This window comes from Zasmidium cellare (genome assembly GCF_010093935.1).
Source record: "Zasmidium cellare ATCC 36951 unplaced genomic scaffold M409scaffold_14, whole genome shotgun sequence".
NCBI lineage: Eukaryota > Fungi > Ascomycota > Dothideomycetes > Mycosphaerellales > Mycosphaerellaceae > Zasmidium > Zasmidium cellare.
In genome coordinates this window covers 212681-229757 of record NW_022986958.1, presented here as the reverse complement: position 1 = coordinate 229757, position 17077 = coordinate 212681, and the positions used below count along the sequence as shown (strand labels likewise).

At 54.3% G+C, this 17077-nt stretch overlaps 7 protein-coding genes across 7 annotated transcripts; 4 read left to right on the top strand and 3 right to left on the bottom strand.

Annotated features, from left to right (window-relative positions):
- Window positions 1-7: 7 nt before the first annotated feature.
- Window positions 8-1267, bottom strand: M409DRAFT_21874 (uncharacterized protein; the record flags this gene model as incomplete). The annotated part of the gene is made up of 1 exon (XM_033806073.1): window positions 8-1267. The coding sequence occupies one exon, from the start codon at window positions 1265-1267 to the stop codon at window positions 8-10; it is 1260 nt and encodes a 419-aa protein (XP_033668611.1).
- Window positions 1268-1714: 447 nt separating this feature from the next.
- On the top strand, window positions 1715-2427 carry M409DRAFT_21873 (uncharacterized protein; the record flags this gene model as incomplete). Its single annotated transcript, XM_033806072.1, has 2 exons — window positions 1715-1907; window positions 1964-2427. 2 exons carry the CDS (start codon window positions 1715-1717, stop codon window positions 2425-2427), a joined length of 657 nt encoding a protein of 218 aa, XP_033668610.1.
- Window positions 2428-2534: 107 nt separating this feature from the next.
- On the bottom strand, window positions 2535-3671 carry M409DRAFT_21872 (uncharacterized protein; the record flags this gene model as incomplete). Its single annotated transcript, XM_033806071.1, has 3 exons — window positions 2535-3034; window positions 3083-3407; window positions 3471-3671. The coding sequence occupies 3 exons, from the start codon at window positions 3669-3671 to the stop codon at window positions 2535-2537; spliced, it is 1026 nt and encodes a 341-aa protein (XP_033668609.1).
- A 246-nt stretch (window positions 3672-3917) lies between these two features.
- M409DRAFT_21871 (uncharacterized protein) lies at window positions 3918-4952 on the top strand (the record flags this gene model as incomplete). Its single annotated transcript, XM_033806070.1, has 2 exons — window positions 3918-4461; window positions 4516-4952. 2 exons carry the CDS (start codon window positions 3918-3920, stop codon window positions 4950-4952), a joined length of 981 nt encoding a protein of 326 aa, XP_033668608.1.
- A 324-nt stretch (window positions 4953-5276) lies between these two features.
- Window positions 5277-7603, bottom strand: M409DRAFT_21870 (uncharacterized protein; the record flags this gene model as incomplete). Its single annotated transcript, XM_033806069.1, has 3 exons — window positions 5277-6229; window positions 6277-7225; window positions 7277-7603. The coding sequence occupies 3 exons, from the start codon at window positions 7601-7603 to the stop codon at window positions 5277-5279; spliced, it is 2229 nt and encodes a 742-aa protein (XP_033668607.1).
- Window positions 7604-7820: 217 nt separating this feature from the next.
- Window positions 7821-9881, top strand: M409DRAFT_21869 (uncharacterized protein; the record flags this gene model as incomplete). Its single annotated transcript, XM_033806068.1, has 1 exon — window positions 7821-9881. One exon carries the CDS (start codon window positions 7821-7823, stop codon window positions 9879-9881), a length of 2061 nt encoding a protein of 686 aa, XP_033668606.1.
- A 680-nt stretch (window positions 9882-10561) lies between these two features.
- Window positions 10562-12943, top strand: M409DRAFT_65837 (uncharacterized protein; the record flags this gene model as incomplete). The annotated part of the gene is made up of 4 exons (XM_033816688.1): window positions 10562-10701; window positions 10808-12036; window positions 12547-12675; window positions 12729-12943. 4 exons carry the CDS (start codon window positions 10562-10564, stop codon window positions 12941-12943), a joined length of 1713 nt encoding a protein of 570 aa, XP_033668605.1.
- Between the last annotated feature and the right edge of the window lie 4134 nt (window positions 12944-17077).

Sequence of the window (17077 nt, the reverse complement as noted above, 5' to 3'; positions counted from 1 at the left end):
TGTCCCATCAAGAAGTCTGTCCATCCCTACTACTCTGCACCGAGGCACTCAATTGTCTGGCCACCACATCCGCCGAAACCGTCTTTCCCTTCGAATGTTCATAGCGACACTCCCCCTCATACAACCCTCCATTCTTGTAACAGTCCAAACACAATCCCCAAAGCCGCTCCTGATGCATGTGCTTCACCATTGCAACAGCCGTCGCAAACTTGGCATCGATCTGGACACACCAAGGGCAACACTCACCCGGCTCAAGTTTTGGAATGCGGAAGTTCTCGAAGAGTTTGATGATGCCGGAGATGGTGTTCGGCCAACGAGTGGCGGGCCAGATATTGGCGTTGCGGAGGGCGGAGAGGTATTGTGTGGCGCCGTCCTTGTCGACTTCGCAGATTTCGATCTCGTCGTCTTTGTCCTCCATGTCTTCTGGTGTTGGGTCGGCGCCGGGTGCGCAGTCGACGTAGTGCTTATTTTCTTCGGCTAGTGCTTCGGCGCAGGCATCGGCTATGAGGTCAAGATCGGCTTTGAGAGTGTTGATGATGTCTTTCTGCCGGGCTATCAGTTCGGCCGCGAGGCGTTTGCGGCCTGGGTAGCCTTCTGCGATTCTGTCGACTGTTTGACCGAGGGTTTGTTGCTGGACCCAGCGCGTGCTGAAGCGAGCGAAGTAGATGGGGTCGTCTAGGAGGAAAGATGCCTCGAGCATCTTGAAGATCAGGATGGGGTCGGAGTATTGCAGGGTCTTGCTGTTGAAGATCGAGTCGAGCCAGGGAGTTGTAGAGCGGGAGGCAGCGATGATGGCGTTGTATTTGATTGCGGTGCGGACGAAGGCAAGCAGGGCGGTCGGTTGGAGGCGCGCTGGTAGAGCATCATTGCGCAGGTGAAGGATGTTGCATAGGAGAAACAGCGAGTCACCATCGTCGTCAAGGAGGTGCAGCCTCTTGGGCGACTCGAAAGAAGGTGGTGGCGGCGTCTCTCCGAGCAGGCGCTTGAACACTGTGCTACCGATACTCAGGGCGTGGCTCGAGACGCGAATGCTGATGCTGAGATAGAAGTCAATAGCCATCTCACGGGTTGCACGCGGCTCTGCGATCACTTGCGGCTTGTCGATGCCCGCGACACCCTTGACGACGAGGAGAGTGTCGCCTTCAGCGTGAACATCGATGACGGCGTCCGTCTCCATGGTGCTACTCTTCAATCGCTTCGAGGCTGGTTCTTCTCCGTCCGACATGTCTGTGTCTGAGGTACTGAGGAGTCGTTTGCGAGTTGCCATGCTTTTGAGGTACGGGGAAAGAAGCGTGGTTGCCAAGGGTTGGCGTTGCCACGGAGACGGAATTTGCCGGCGAGTGAATGAAGTTGAACTGCACGCCAAGCCCACGACATGGACATTCACCTGCAAGACACATCTATGACGATCATCTCCCCGAAAGCGTGAGGCACCGAGTTCGCGACAAGCAATACCTGCGCTCAGTCCATCTATGTGTGATAGAGATGCTATCCAATCTCGAACCTTCTCCTCTTGCTGGACGCTGGCGACGAAGATAGGAGGATACTGTGAATTGCGGGAGTTCCAGAAGGCCCCAGTCTCAGCTACAGGGTCGGCAAGAACTTTCGAGCGGCACGATAAAGCATTTCAAAGACAGCTTTACTTCCTGGAGTTCTTCATAAATGGACGAGAAGCAGCACTGGCTGATGATCCACAAGCCCCATTTTGTATCGCATGGCTGCTTCCAAACGGATTGAAGCAGAGCTCTCAGACGGTCTCTTCAAGACCCATGGCGAACTCATCAACCTACTCGACGCAGCATATACCGTTCGCAATGCAAAGCTATTCAACCAAGTCGGTAAAAGGCTCATCTTGGATGCAACATCAGCGATACCATCCGCACACCCAAGGATATCCCACGTCTTGCGTACGCCAGTTGAGTTCTGTTGAGCTTCATCTGACCACTTACTGACCGACCAACAGGTACCATCGAACAAGTCCGTCTCGACGTTCTCAATCACGTCGCCAACTTCATAGAACGCACGTACCAGTCGAACGCCCACCTCCACCAGCCAGATAGGCCGAACCAGTGCAGACCCTTCTGTCGATACCACCAGTGGTACGAGCAAGCCTTCCGGAACTACCTCACCACCTGCGGCCTCTGGCCCGTCGATAACCCGGTGCCCTGTAGTCTGCGGACGGTCCTGAATCGCATGACCAGAGTAGAGTTCGACAGTCTGGACGTTGACAAGAGGTGGATATGTGAGAGGAACGAGGGGGACGTGTGGAAGAGCAAATGCTGTGTTGGGTCTCGCACGAAACCAACGCGTCTCAATGCTTTGTTCACACACGGGGCCCATTTGGCCACGACGCGGATCCCGCAGCTGTGTTTGGATTGTGCATTGAAGGGAGAGAAGGTGATCAAGACGGCGAATTGTGGTCATTGAAGTATTGAAATCGATGGTAATATGAGAGCCTCTGGGCTTGAAGTCTTGCGACATCCCCATCGGCTTTCACCTCTGCGGCTTCATTCTTGTGGTGCCTTCATCGGTCGTCATCCATGGCTGATCCGACAGACTCCGTTCAGAGGTGGAGCTCCACCATTCTTCACGCAATTCAAGCATAGAGAAGCTGAGCATTTGTTCGCTTCCTCCCTCATCTCCACAATGCTTTCACGCATGCTACCAATGGCATTCTGGCAGAGGCAGAACCGACAGACATGGCTCCCGGAGTCTTCGATGCTGTTGAGAGTATTGATTGCTTCGATCAGAGCTTCCAGACTTCCCGCTCGCGATGTGCGCGGCCAGATTCTTGCCGAATCTAAGGCACGAAGGTGGAGCCGCACAAGACTCTCAAGGTAATGGCACGGCTTGTTGTCGCCTGTTGTTTGGTTGAATATCCTCAAATTTCCGTCGTCTTCGTCTGGGTAGCCCGGCACGCCGTCTACATGGTGGTCCCATTGCGACATCATGTACTCGGATATGTCTTCCACGCACCATGAGATGGCTTTCTCAAGTCTCATGGTTACCTCAGCAAGGTGTGTCGCCACAGCATCTGAATCAATTAGCTGGAATATATACAGGAATGGATCGAGAAGCTCACCGATTGCTTTCGTGTTTGCCTCTGGTGCTTCATTTGCTTGCTCAATTACAACAGCAATGTCCTCCGGCCGGAGACGTATCATCTCCTCTGTCAAACGATGAAAAGCCTTTGCGTCATCCAGCTTATACACAGCGCTCAGAAGGAAAGCCTCAATCTGGCTCGAGTCTTGATATCCCCCCAGCCATGCTTGTGAGTGGCTCCAGACTGATGAAGAGCATTGGTACTTGTCGACCACAGTAGCAAATCGTAGTAGCTCTGCGGTTGGCATGCTCTGTGGCAGGTCTTTGTTGGCCTGGTGTAGCGCTAGGCACAAGAGGCGCATACCCTGCAACGACAAATTAGCATCTGCCACATCGGCCGCTCGATATCTTGTCAGGTAGGCACATACTTCCGCATTGTCTTCTGGCAGAGGGAGCATCTGAGGCGCCGAGGCGGTTCCTCGAGCTTGGCCTTCAGCAAAGTCAGGGCTGAGCATCGCCTTGAAGACCGGCGAAGTGAGGCGGAGGACGCAGGAGTAGACTCGCAGCTCGAGCTTGTCGTTCACCACGAGGATGAGGTCGCCATCCGGAGCGACGTCGAGTCGGTCCATGACGGGGTGGTAGTGTTGAGGTTGTTGAGCTGTGGTCGCAGCACTTGCGAAGTTGCGAAAGGCGGCTTCTTTCGCGCGGCGCAGCTTGTTTACTCCTAGCGCGGAAGCCTAAATCGCTCCTGCCTGCCAGACGCCGTTTGCATGTGAAGCCAAGCCGAGACCAAACATCGCTTGTCGCTTCACTTTTCTCGAAATCATCCCCACCACACCATCCCCGACAACTTGCCGCGACACGTCCTCGTCGGCATGGCCAGTCAATCAATCGTGGAGATAGCACCGCGAGGTGATGTCGTCCTCGTGTGTGGAAGCGCCGCCTGCACCAAGCTGCGCGTGGAGTCGAAAGTGCTCGCTCTCGCCTCTCCGGTCTTCCAAGCCATGTTCGATGAGAAGAAGTTTCACGAAGGCACCACGCTCGCCTCATACGGCTTCGTTGAGATCGCGCTCCCAGACGACGATCCCCTTCCCACCAAGACGATCTGCCAGGTCCTACACATGCGCTTCAACGTCCTCGGCGAGCATCTCAGGCCCAAGGACCTTGTGGACATCGGCATTGTCGCAGACAAGTACGATTGCAGCCGCGCACTGAGTGGTCCCGCATACTTCTGGTTCAGCCGACTGGTCGATGCGGTGGATGACAGTGGTCGGACTCAGCTCTTCATTGCAGCGTATTTGCTCAAGCAAGACCAACTCTTCCGTCAGATAAGCCATGATATGGTGATGAAGACGTCAAACAATGTGCTGCCCATTGCCTACCATGCTGAATACCCCATGCCCCTGCAAGAGGCCGTCGGTGAGTGACCAGCTCCTGAGAGGCCGACACTGGAGACAGACTGACAGTCAGAAGGTGCTCTCAACCGTCAGCGCTCAACTCTCGGCGTGAAGATCGTGCGGTTCATCGAGGATGCCGTTCTCGACGTATGCGATGACGGAGGTCCCGGCCAGTGCACACCCGAGTGTCCCACGGTGATGCGTGGGACAAAGTTCGTGCTTCAACTACGAGCTTGTAACCTGTGTCCCCCTTCTAAAATTCTCATTCGGCCTCTTGAGCAGACTTGTATGGCTTTGGAGTGCTTCCAGCCATTCGAGGAGAGTCTCTCAGGCTGTTCGGGCGGGTCAGTCTACTGGTGCAAAGGCGCCTTTTTGAAGCGCTCCGCCACAATCAAACAGGAGTTCTCTGATATGGTGAAGGAGACGGAACAGAACGCACTGCGCTTGTGCCTCAAATGTGTCCAGAGTGGCGAAATCCAGCAGGGCAAGTGCGAGAAGGATCATTCGAAGTGAGAGCCTGAGAAAGAGCCGGAATCTCCAGGGGCGGCTTGCCGTCTAGGCCCCCGAGCAGACTGCAGGTGGAATGGTCGGAGCTGTCACTGATGGGGATGCCGGGATCTTGTGATCCAGACGATACGCCAGAGTCAGAGTCAGGGAGACGGAATGAGGACACTCTGGCTACAATTTCAGCAAATCAGGCCAAGAAGGGTACTGAGCACGGGGAAAGAGCTTTACAATACGAGAAATTCAGACTGTACTGTGATCCAGACCTCCTTTTCCAAAACAACGCTTAACTTCCCAAACCCTCACTGAAAAAGACACAAGCAGCATCTCTCCTCAAAGACCATCATCCAAGCCCATCCCAGAGCCATCCCACTTCCTCGTCTTCAACACCCTCATCTTCTTGCTCGGACTCCTTAGCCCCTTTTCCCGTTCCACATTCGCCAGCTTCTCCCTCAACTGCGCATTCTCATCCTCCAGCTCCTCTAATCGCGAATTTCTCAATCCCAGCTTGCTCACGCCATCGCTCAAGGCCTCAACATTGACGTTCTCCTTGTCTTCATCGCCGTCCTCGTAGATCTCGATACCACGAGCCATGATTTCTAGCTTGCGATCGAGATGTTCATCTTGACGGTCCAGCTCCTCGTCTCTCGCGGCTCGCCATCGTCGCTGTTCTTGCTCGAGCCTGGCTTCCATCTCGTTGAAGACTTCGTCCCGGATCTCGGCTTCGACTTCGTCGATACGCATCTCGGCGGTCGTCCAAGAGGCTTCTGCATCGATACGGCGTTGAGTCTCTTCTTCCAGGCGCACTTGTGTGATTTCGAGTTCTTCGCGAAGGCGAGCGACTTCGGCGAGAGCGTTTTCGAGTTCCTCGACGACTGCACTTGGTGTTGCCGGCCGGCTCATTGGGTTGGCGGACTTATTGCCAGCCAATGCGCCTGAAAGTATGGTGCTGGTCACACTTGGGATGCGTGGTACTGTGACTTCTCTGGCCAAGGCGCTGTAACGGAGAATCTGGCTCGTGGCGTTAAAGTCACCCAACGGGTCTGCTGTGACGATCATCACGGCCTTCTGCGGTGGCTTTTGTTGGTGATGGTTGGTGAAGCTGTTACTGAAGAGCAGTTCTGTGAGCTTGCATTGGCGGAAGGGTACGAGGTTTGGTGTCGTCGAATGTGCGTTGTCGGATTGCATTTGCATGCACTGGCCAAGGTACATGAGGGATTCGTTGATCTTGCCGGCTTCTGCAAGTGTTGAGCCTGCAGTCTTAGCTGCTCGTGCACGCTCAGAACCTGTGCATGTGTTAGCTGCATTCGTTTAGATGGCTGAAAAGACTCACCAGCAAGGTCAACAATCGTCATGGTGCTGCTGGTCCAAGGTCCAGGAACTCCTCTACCCTTATGCCTCTTCTTGACATGCAAGCAGAAGAAGCCATGACTTCTTGAACTCACCGCGTTGCTGCCAGTCCCAGCAACTCTTCGCTCTTGAAGCCCAGTCTCCAGCACCAAAAGAGCCTCCTCCAAACTCGAACAAACAACCTTCCTCAAGCCAGCTACCACCTTTCGGTCAGGACTGGCCTCCGTGCTCTTGAACAGCAAAGCCCGTCTCTTCTGAGGATTCTTCCCCGAAGTTACGCTCGCGGTCAGCAAATCGAAGATTCGGTCGTTGTAGACTTCGTACATGCTGACAACAATAGCGTATTCGGCGTTTGAGTCGGTGGGAATCGCAATGTCATCGATAGAAGGGGACTGCGGAAAGGTAGACACTCGGGGCATGTATCGCTTCGAAGATGCAGGGGCTGAAAGGAACGACGATTCCTGATGTGCGGGATGTGTGAGTTTGGCGATGCTGCGAGTCATATGTGCGAAACGTGCAAGGGGGTTGAGTGATGACTTTGAGGGGGAATAAGTGAGGTGATTGTGGGAAGGGGTTGTATCTGCATCATATTGCGGCAGAGGTGGGTAGAGGCGGTCATAGACAGAGATTGAGGTAGGCTCTGCTGACGCATTTGAAGGAAAAGCACCAGGAATGTCCGTCGGTGTCTCTCGTACCATTGCTGGAGTTGTAGCTCTGGACATGCGTGTGGTATCCACATTGCCGTAGAGATTGTCCAGGAAGTTTGAAGCCGTGTAGATCTGCGACTCAGCGACATCTGATGCGCAAAGAGACGAGAAGACGGCTTCACTCGAGTCGACGTTGGCGAGGTGAGGCTCGGTATGTTGAAAGAGCGTATCGAGTGTCAACTGGGTCAGGCCGCGTTGAGTCTTGGAGCCAAGGATTGTGTGACTCTGTATTGACATCAGCATCGTGTCTTACAAATATTTCTGTGACTACTGTACCTTTCCAGAGCCTGTGACACCCAGTGTAGCCAGCAGTCCATCGCTTCCCTCTCTTCCAGGTGCTCCAAGGACGCCTTGGAGGAGTCTGACTGCACCGCTCGTCTCGAAGATGTCCCGCTGTCCTGCATTCTCCTCGAACACTCTTGTAAAGGCGAACCTTTCCACTGCTCTCTTTCTCTTGTCGTTTGCTGGTGGCTTGATCGTGATATGGGTCGGCGCATCTTGAGAAGTCTCCTCGACATCGAGAAATCGCTCGCGTTCGGCCTGACCTGGTCGCAGGCGTAGGAAGACGTCGAACAACGCCGTGGAGGGCTTTTGGTGCTCCATGCTCAGCATTGAATTTGGCGATTATGCGAGATATGAAGCCACAGAGTGCTTGCAGGGAAGGGTATTCTTCACTGAGCCGGCGGATCGACGTCTGAGAACCAAGGGTGGCCGACGCCAAACAAACGTTGCGAGGGGCAACGAGCACTTTACGCGAGTCACGGGCCGGAAAAGTCAACGCATGTGAAATCGTGAAGGTCAAGTAGACTTCACCAAAAGAATGTTGGAATGCCGGGCATGCGTTCAACGCTGCATACGAGCACTTACTGGCGATGAAGTGCTCTTGCGAAGACCGCTGCTTCTTACACCACACCTCGCCAACCAACAACGACGACGAAGAGTTGCTACGGCAGCTCCAATACGAATTGATGAATCGCAAGACGCGCTCTCCTCTCATTTCGGGAAACCAAACTCCAAATCGCCAAACAAGCTGAGCGTAGCTACGACTCCAAGAGGTAGCGATGATAAGGCGCTCAAAAAGGAGCTGGAATGGTTGAAAGACCCGGTCAAACTCGCCGACCATGTACACTACACTCTGCGCGACAAGAACGTGGAAAAGGCGATCAACCTGTGCCGACTTGCGAGCAAGTCCATGAGCTGCATTGTTGCGTGGAATAATGTTATCGACTGGCATGTCAAGAACCAAAAAGTCAACGCAGCAATTGACATCTACAACGAGATGAAGAAGCGTGGGCAATTTCCTGACAGCTACACGTACATGCTACTCTTTCGTGCGGTCCCCATCGAGAAATCACATGAGTTAAAGGACTTCCACGGGCAGATGGCGAACAAGGCAGTGGCAATCTACAACAGCATGAGCAGTCCCACCAGCAGGGTCAAGCCCAGCATCATGCATACGAATGCGGTTTTGCGATTGTGCAGCTTGGCGAGGAATATGGACCTGCTGTGGTCTGTGGCTAGTCAGATCCCCGAATCAGGCCCTGGAAGTGCCGACCACATCACCTACAACATTCTGCTCGCAGCCATCAGGTATGGAGCGATGGGACCAGGGACTGGGGAGCTGGTATATGTGGAGCAGGTTGCGGAGAACAGAAACCAGGCTGTCAATGAGGGGCGGAGGATATGGCAAGAAGTTATACCAAGGTGGCGGTCAGGAGAAGTCATCATCGATGCCGCTCTGGTGAGATCCATGGCGAAGTTACTGACTTTCAGCAAACGTATGGAAGACTGGGACGACGTCTTGAACCTGGTACAACAGACTACAAACATACAACGTCTTATACCGCCTCTTGGGTCACCTGAGCGTAACACAGATCATGTTCCCCTACCTGCAGATGGAGAACAGGACGTGGAAGAGCAGACATCTAATTCCGAGGATAGCGAAGGCTGGGTGCCCACGCCCGCGTCCAATGCCTTCAAGCCTGTCCAATTATCCGCTGGCGAACGGACGGACGGGAAGAAGCGGCACAACATCGCCTACGTCAAGCCAGAGAACGGCATTCTTAATGTCCTTCTCGAAGCATGTACCAACATGCGTGTCCCCAAAGCCGCTCATGCCTATTGGGATCTCTTCACCAGAGAGCACGATGTTCACCCAGACCTTGACAACTACGAGTGCTTGCTGCGCCTGCTTCGAATCAACCGCAGTTCACGACGTGTATCTCAGCTGATGACAGAAATGAAAGACGAAGGCATCAAACCTACGCCTCGAACCTACCGCATCGCCATGGGAGCCTGCGCGCGCGACAGGAATAACGCGAATGTTGTCGAAAACATGACGATCATTGTCGATCAGATGATGAAGGCGACAAAACAGCCAGACCTTTACACACTAGACGAGTACCTGAACATTGCATTCTTGACGGACGATCAGCCTGCGATTACGAAGGCTCTAGACAAGGCGCATGCAGTCATGCATCGTCTTCAACGTCAACTTCTTTCCAAGGGTCCGGAAGTGCCTCAGGGGTACAAAGAGCGGATTGTGCAGTTCTACAGGCACATGACTGGCTGTGTCGATACTTTCTCCAAGAGGAAGGATGTTCCAAAAGAAGAGCGGGAGAAATGGCTCGAGCGACGGTCGGAGTACGATTCACTCACGTCTGAGTACTGGAAGCAGGGACGGACTTCAAAACGAGAAGATGTGAGGGCTGTATCAAGCGACGACGCTCAGATGAGATCAAGAAGGCCACGGAGGAACGCAAGCGATGGGCCAGGCCTGCAGAAGCAGAAGCGAGCAGGTGGCGGGAGCGACAGCTACAAGGAAGTGCGAGAGCAAAAGAGGGATGTGAAGATGGAGAAGCGACGGATGAGACGAGCATGAGAGCTATCCGCAGCGAATATAGGTCATCTCGCACGATCAACAGCACTGTCCACTCGTACGGATCTCTTCTCCAAATCGTTCCTCTGAACTTCCACGTTGGCCCGGTGGAAGAGGAACCGGCGAGATGATGGGGGCTAGTTCAGACAGATTCGATGCACTGGAACAGCGACGAGATTCTGAAAGCAGCTTCAAATCACATTTCGTTCCAGACCAAGGTGACCATTACTGTGTTTCACATGCTTCCACGTGTTTTTAGTGGGTTGTCGTGACGCACTCAAGGCGCGAAGTGGCAGCTGAGACATGTCTTCACATATAATTATGAGCATGGCTCGGTGAAATTGATCTTTGTCTCCCGCATGCATGCATGTTCGATCCAGCGCATGTCTTGCGGAGGTCGTCAAAGGCCGGCAGAAGTTCGGTATATCTGACCACGCGACTTGTTCGCCGCGCTTGCTAAATCTGATCCGTCGGCCTAGCGCCGCTGCCTTGAAAGTTCTTTCAGAAATTCGACGCCTTCTGTTTGTTCTTCACACCACCCTCCACCTCTCCAACATCACCCACCTCGACCGCAGACAGCATCACGTCGCACGACGCTGAATCTGCGCTACACTCACACCACAATCATTCCACTCACTTTCGACCACACTCACCCGACAGTCTCTACCGCGCATCATCACAAGATGTCGTACGGCGGTGGCTATGGCGGAGGCCGCGGCGGCGGCGGTGGTTACGGAGGCGGACACTCCAACGGGTACGATGCCTACGGAGGCTACGACTACGGTTCTCAAGGTCGCTACGATGATCATTCCTACTCAGCTGGGTAAGCACGTACATCAGAGCCACCTGAGGGCCGTCGTAACATCCCAACATTCTTATTACACCGTTCACTACACTTCACTCGAGCCTTCGCTAACTTCAATTCACAGATACGGCGGCGGACATGGCCATTCCAACGGCGGAGGCGGTTACTCGAACGGCTACTCGGGCTCGAACGGCTACAGTGGAGGAGGAGGCGGCGGCTTTGGAGGCGGCGACCGCATGAGCAACCTCGGCGCAGGTCTGAAGCAACAGAACTGGGACATGAATACACTTCCAAAGTTCGAGAAGTCGTTCTACAAGGAGGCACCCACGGTCGCTGCCCGCTCGCAGGCTGAAGTCGATGCGTTTCGCAAGGAGAATCAGATCGCCATTCAAGGTCGCGACGTCCCAAAGCCAGTCGAGACCTTCGACGAGGCCGGCTTCCCCAACTATGTCATGACTGAGGTCAAGGCTCAGGGCTTCGCCAAGCCCACCGCCATTCAGTCGCAGGGCTGGCCGATGGCTCTTTCTGGTCGCGACGTCGTCGGTATTGCCGAGACCGGATCTGGAAAGACCCTCACCTACACCCTCCCTGCCATCGTCCACATCAACGCGCAGCCACTCCTCTCCCCAGGCGATGGCCCCATCGTCCTCATCCTGGCACCAACCCGTGAGTTGGCGGTCCAAATTCAAGAAGAAGTCAGCAAGTTTGGAAAGTCTTCGCGCATCCGCAACACTTGCGTCTACGGCGGTGTTCCAAAGGGTGGCCAGATTCGTGATCTCTCTCGTGGTGTCGAGGTCTGCATTGCCACCCCAGGCCGTCTCATCGACATGCTGGAGTCCGGAAAGACCAACCTCCGCCGCGTCACTTACCTGGTTCTGGACGAGGCCGACCGCATGCTCGATATGGGTTTCGAGCCTCAGATCCGCAAGATCATCGGCCAGATTCGCCCTGACCGTCAGACCTGCATGTGGTCTGCCACCTGGCCGAAGGAAGTCCGCCAGCTTGCCTCCGATTACCAGCAGAACTTCATCCAGGTCAACGTCGGTTCGCACGATCTAGCTGCTAACCATCGTATCACGCAGGTTGTCGAAGTCGTCTCCGACTTTGAGAAGCGTGAGAAGATGTCCAAGCACCTGGAGCGTATCATGGAGGAGCCCAGCCACAAGATCCTCGTCTTCACCGGAACCAAGCGCACGGCCGACGACATCACCCGCTTCCTCCGCCAGGACGGCTGGCCAGCACTTTCCATCCACGGCGACAAGCAGCAGAACGAGCGCGACTGGGTGCTCAATGAGTTCAAGACGGGCAAGAGCCCAATCATGGTCGCCACCGACGTGGCTTCCCGTGGTATCGGTATGATTGCATCCCACAACAACCCTCCCTTTCCCCCTCCCTCCCCTCCCGCTGGTAAGCGCGGGATCTGTCACTTCGAAGCTTCACTCTGTGCGCTCAGCGTGCACGCATAACCATCACGTTCTAGGGCTGTCAGTGTTCCTTTGTTCTTCAAAGGGTCCTTGGAGACTTTATCGGTGAAGCTTCGCTTTGCCGTACCTTTCCGTTTCTCTGCCGTTGCGCTTCGTTCAGTGGAGAAAACGGATCATGAGTCTGTCAAATGTTGCGTTGGTTTAACAGCTGCGCGCGTCCAAGGATCTACTCGAGGAATGTTCACGGCCCGTGACCATCGTGTTGTAATGTGCCCGCCGCAGCGCGAAGCGTCTTGTTCGTCCTGCACGACAAGGCTGCCACCTGAGTGTCGCAATGTTGCACACCCGACAGATCTCGCATCCGCCAAAGGATTGCTATTGCTCGTTCCCACTTACCTTGCGCTCAGCCGCATCTTACTAACATTCTCTGCGTCAAAAGACGTCAAGGACATCACTCATGTGTTCAACTACGACTACCCCAACAACTCGGAAGACTACGTTCATCGTATCGGCCGTACCGCTCGTGCTGGTCGCATGGGCACTGCCATCACCCTCTTCACTGCTGACAGTAAGTCCCATCATCCACCCCTTGTCTTGAAGCGCTCACTGACTTCATTCCAGACTCCAAGCAAGCTCGTGACCTCCTGAACATCCTCAAGGAGGCAAACCAGACCATCGACCCACGCCTTGCCGAGATGGCTCGCTACGGCGGCGGTGGAGGTGGCGGTGGTCGCGGCTGGGGCGGTGGCCGTGGCCGTGGAGGAGGCCGAGGCGGAGGTGGAGGAGGCTGGACCGGCAGCAACAACGCTCCGATCGGTGGCAACCGCCGCTGGTAAATGTCTGCCGATGACATCCTCTTCCTACTTCATGCATTTGCGTTGACGGCCTGGCGTTATGGGTAGACTGGGTGTGGATGATTTGAGACTGGCGACTGTTTCGCCACGGCTGTGTCTACTAGACACATTACGGCGTTTCAAGAGGGCGACTTGAGTTCTTTGCTGATGACCGAAAGCACAGTATGGGATTGCATTGTACTACTGCATTCGCTCCGGCGTGAGGCTTTGGGGATTTCTCCTTGACCAAAAAGCTGCACGCGCAGCGCGAGAAATAGACTGTGCTTTCTTTGCGTTAGACTACGGAAATGAGAAATTGCTTTGAATGATGTGGTCCTTTTCTTATCTCGTTTTGGGTCTAAGTCGAAGATACTTGATATCGAATGTTGCTTTTCTCAATCTCCTTCCCCGTTTCGTTCGATTGCAAGAGTGAAACACTTCGAGTTGTCAACAACATGAACTTCAAGACCTCACTGCTTTCCTACGTTCCCATTCATCCGATTCCTGTATCATCCTGACCAACACCATCTTCTTACAGTCTCCCAAACCTCACGGAGGACGAAGCACAAGGGGCAAGGAGGAAGAAGGACGTGGATGCGAATGACAGGACGACACTTACCTTTCGACATACGAAAGCTCTTTCACTTGCTCCTGCGAGTGAACCGCCAGCATCGTTTGCGTGCCTTGGGAGTATGGAATCTGCTCTCTTACTCCTTCTTTTCCGGCGGAAGTTCTCCCTCTGTCGCACGCACGGAAAGCACGAGCGAGCCATGGCGGGTTCTGTCCATGAGGGTCGACTCTTCGGGAGCGGATGGTTGATGAGCTGGTAGCTGCGGAGGGTGCGCTGTCAGTAGGGTCGATTTTGAATGGAGTTGGGAGTTGACCTGAACTCGCTGGTCGGCTACGTGAGGCTGGGCTGGTCGATTTGGAGGGCCGATATCGTGCCTGGACAAAGACGACAGGGGGACAAGTTGGGTGTCAGAGGCGAGAGAGTGACAGTTCGACGCCGTGTTCGACGCCTCAAGTCATCATGGTCGTCATCGTCGCTACGATGCGATATGGAAGGGTATGCGATCTTTCGTAGTCGTTCTTTCTGGTCGACTTACTTGATCCTCCCGGTTGGCATATTGGAATGGACGAGTCGTTGCTTCGTATTTTCGTCTGGCATGGGGACAGGCTCTTGGCTTTTTGGCTGGGGATGGTCGCTCGCTCGCCTGTGTATTCTGGGGCGACGGCTTCGTCGTGTCGTTTGTCTTGACAGGGTGGTTGCAATATTGGAGGCGATGGCTGGGTGAGAGAGAGCACCTGGATCGTTCGGGTTTGATCTATGGACGAGCACCCAGGGCAGGATAGGTGTCTTGTCTGGCCGTGTTGGGAGCGTTTGGAAGCATTTGATGCAACGAGGTAGGTTTCTGCGACGTGTTCAATGGTGTCGTCGTCTTTGACGGTAAGAAGAGAGAGTTCTCATGTATCTTTGGTCGGGTAGAATGCCATTGTTCGCTGTTCTTCTCTTCATCGACAGATTTCCCCTTTCCCGAAATCATCACGAGTCTGATACTTTCGTTGTGCAAGAACTGCTGTCTTCAGCGGGTCGATGTGTTCACTTTGGTGTTCTTCTCGACGACGGAGGCAAGGGATCAATGAGGTCTATCGCGTGTTGTGTTCATATGTTCTCTTCGACGCCCTCTCTTCCGTCTGATCTGGCCTAATGGAAAAGGCGCCTGCGAGTCTGTCTCCTGGGCTGTTCCCAGCGATATACGGAACTTGGGGGAGATGCGAGTTCGATTCACGCGGTCGGAACGAATGCCCATCACGCGACCCTTTTTGGGGGTCTGTACGCGAGTGTTTTTGGAACAGTCTAGTCCATACTCTCAAGTGGCATGGCCCACTGCATATTGTTTTGCCGGACGGATGAAAAGCGTGTCTGTTTCTTCTTGAGTCCTGGGAGGGTGTGGACGTCGGCCAAGGGTATCAAAGAGCATGGAACAACTGGGCATGCTCGAACAAAACGGCTGCAAGGAAGTAGGGCGTCCTGTGGAGGTCGCGTTGGACGGTGTCTGGTGCTAAGATCTGGTCTGCTGGGGTTGACGGTTTGGCCAACGCGTGCAAGCGCTGGCTCTATGTTAGGGTGGACAGGCAGGTGGGTTAGGACACGACCCGCGATGACCGGCCTCTGATGGGTGCTATGGGCTCTCTATGGGTATAGGAGTTTGATGGTACTTGCCTTGTCTCTTCTTGCTTGTCTCCTCGAGCAGCAGCTGGGCAAGAGTCCCAAGACGAGGAGGGACTCCACGAGCCCGACCACCATCTAATTCCCTGAAGGCCTCAGCATAGGCAGTCCTCATCTGTACTTCATGCAGTCTTCTTGCTGGCAACTTGAGTAAACGATAGGGAGGGCGACGGGAGTTGCAGTTCAGTCAACGAGGCTTGCCTCTGTACTCCCACCAGCCTCATCACGTTGACCCAACAACTCTCAGTCACGCCCGTCTCCTCTTCTCTCGGAATACCAACTTACCAAGGCGACACCCACCTCTGCTATCAGGCCGATGACACCCATCCAACATGTAAACACTACACACCGGCTCTCTACGCGTCGTTCTCGTCTCCAAAGGCAGTACTCTCTACTGCCAACCCCCCTCTACCCCATCGAACCGAGGACACCGACGCTGACTCCTCAGCAGGACAGACCAACAAGAGCCCACTTCGACGAAATTACATCCTTCTCCACGGCATTGACAAATTCTCCGGCAGAGACGCAAGTGGTCGACTGACGTAGACATGAGTGGCACGGTCGTATTGATCCAATTTCTGGGCGATCATTGGCATTATTGCCCCCTCTCGTGAGTAGTCGAGAGAGATGGATAGGTATGGAGAGTCTACTACTACCACTACCGCAAGTTCTTCCACCAAGCAACGAACGCTCCCGAGACAGTAGTCTAGAATCTCAAACGGCTTTGTTTGGGTTGTGATCTCATTACCTCGATGTACCTCTCACAGGACGCCCCTTTCCCTTCCGTCATCTTTAGCCGACCGGAAGAAGTATTCGGTTGGCAGTCCGACCCTCGTTTCCGTCGTAGTGTCGTGCGGAGAATTTTTGTTTTAGTAAGGGGGTTAACGAGAGTGGTGTCGCGTGGGACAGAAAACCGACGGCGTCGAGGACGTTCTCTGGGTAGGGTTTCGACGAGTCGAGGCTGGGCAACAACCAAGGTCCTGTCGTCGTGTCCTCCTTTCGGATCAAGTGGACTCTTGCTCTCGTTCCTCGTCAATACCTACCTTGTCTACGGATGACGACGAGGGTGTTGAGATGAGGAGAATCAATAGTAGGAGAGAGCCTTGTTCTCCTCATCTTGGGAGAGTGGAGGTACGAGACTGGGGACGCGTCACAATTGCGCCGAAGAAGACGACCGAGACGTTCACGACCTTCACGGCGCTCTGTGCGCTTGCGATGATCAGAGGAGAAAGAGCATATGATGATGGCCGAGCCGAGCTTACGATGGACCACTGCAGCGAAGGTGCGCGCGCCCATGCACGTATCCGCTGGGTCATTGAAGGCTATAGCAGAGGGACGCATTGGCATTGACGGTCTTGGTGAAGGAGATGGAAGAGAGGCCACGGCACCTTCGGCACGAAGTCAAGGCAGAGGAAAATCGAGACTTGAGGCTTCATGCACATGCATGGACACCTGTTGGTTCGACGAGGGTCACAGTGACGAAACTCGCGAGTCTCTTCTTGGTTCAATACTCTCGCCCTCGAATCTGAGGACAGGCAACGATACGAGCGTACCACCTTGGCACTACGTCGCATGTGATAGTTTGGTTGAGGTGAAGGGCAGTGAAGGGCTTCGCTGGCGGTTGCTCTCCCTCTTTCCGTAGAACAAACAACTGGAAGCATTCGTTCTCGCCATGGCACTTCATCGGTGAACACCTGTTCTTATCACAATGTGTTCCCATTTTGCCGATGACTGGTTCCGCATTCACCCGCGCCAACCTCCCTCACACATGCCTGACTTTCGATGCGTTACGCCGTGAGACATGCATGGCGTGGCAGTTCTATCTCACGACCGCATGAGGTATTCAGAAATACAGTCAAACCTGGATAAGAACATAACTTATTCCTGAGTTCATTCTATGTTGCTAA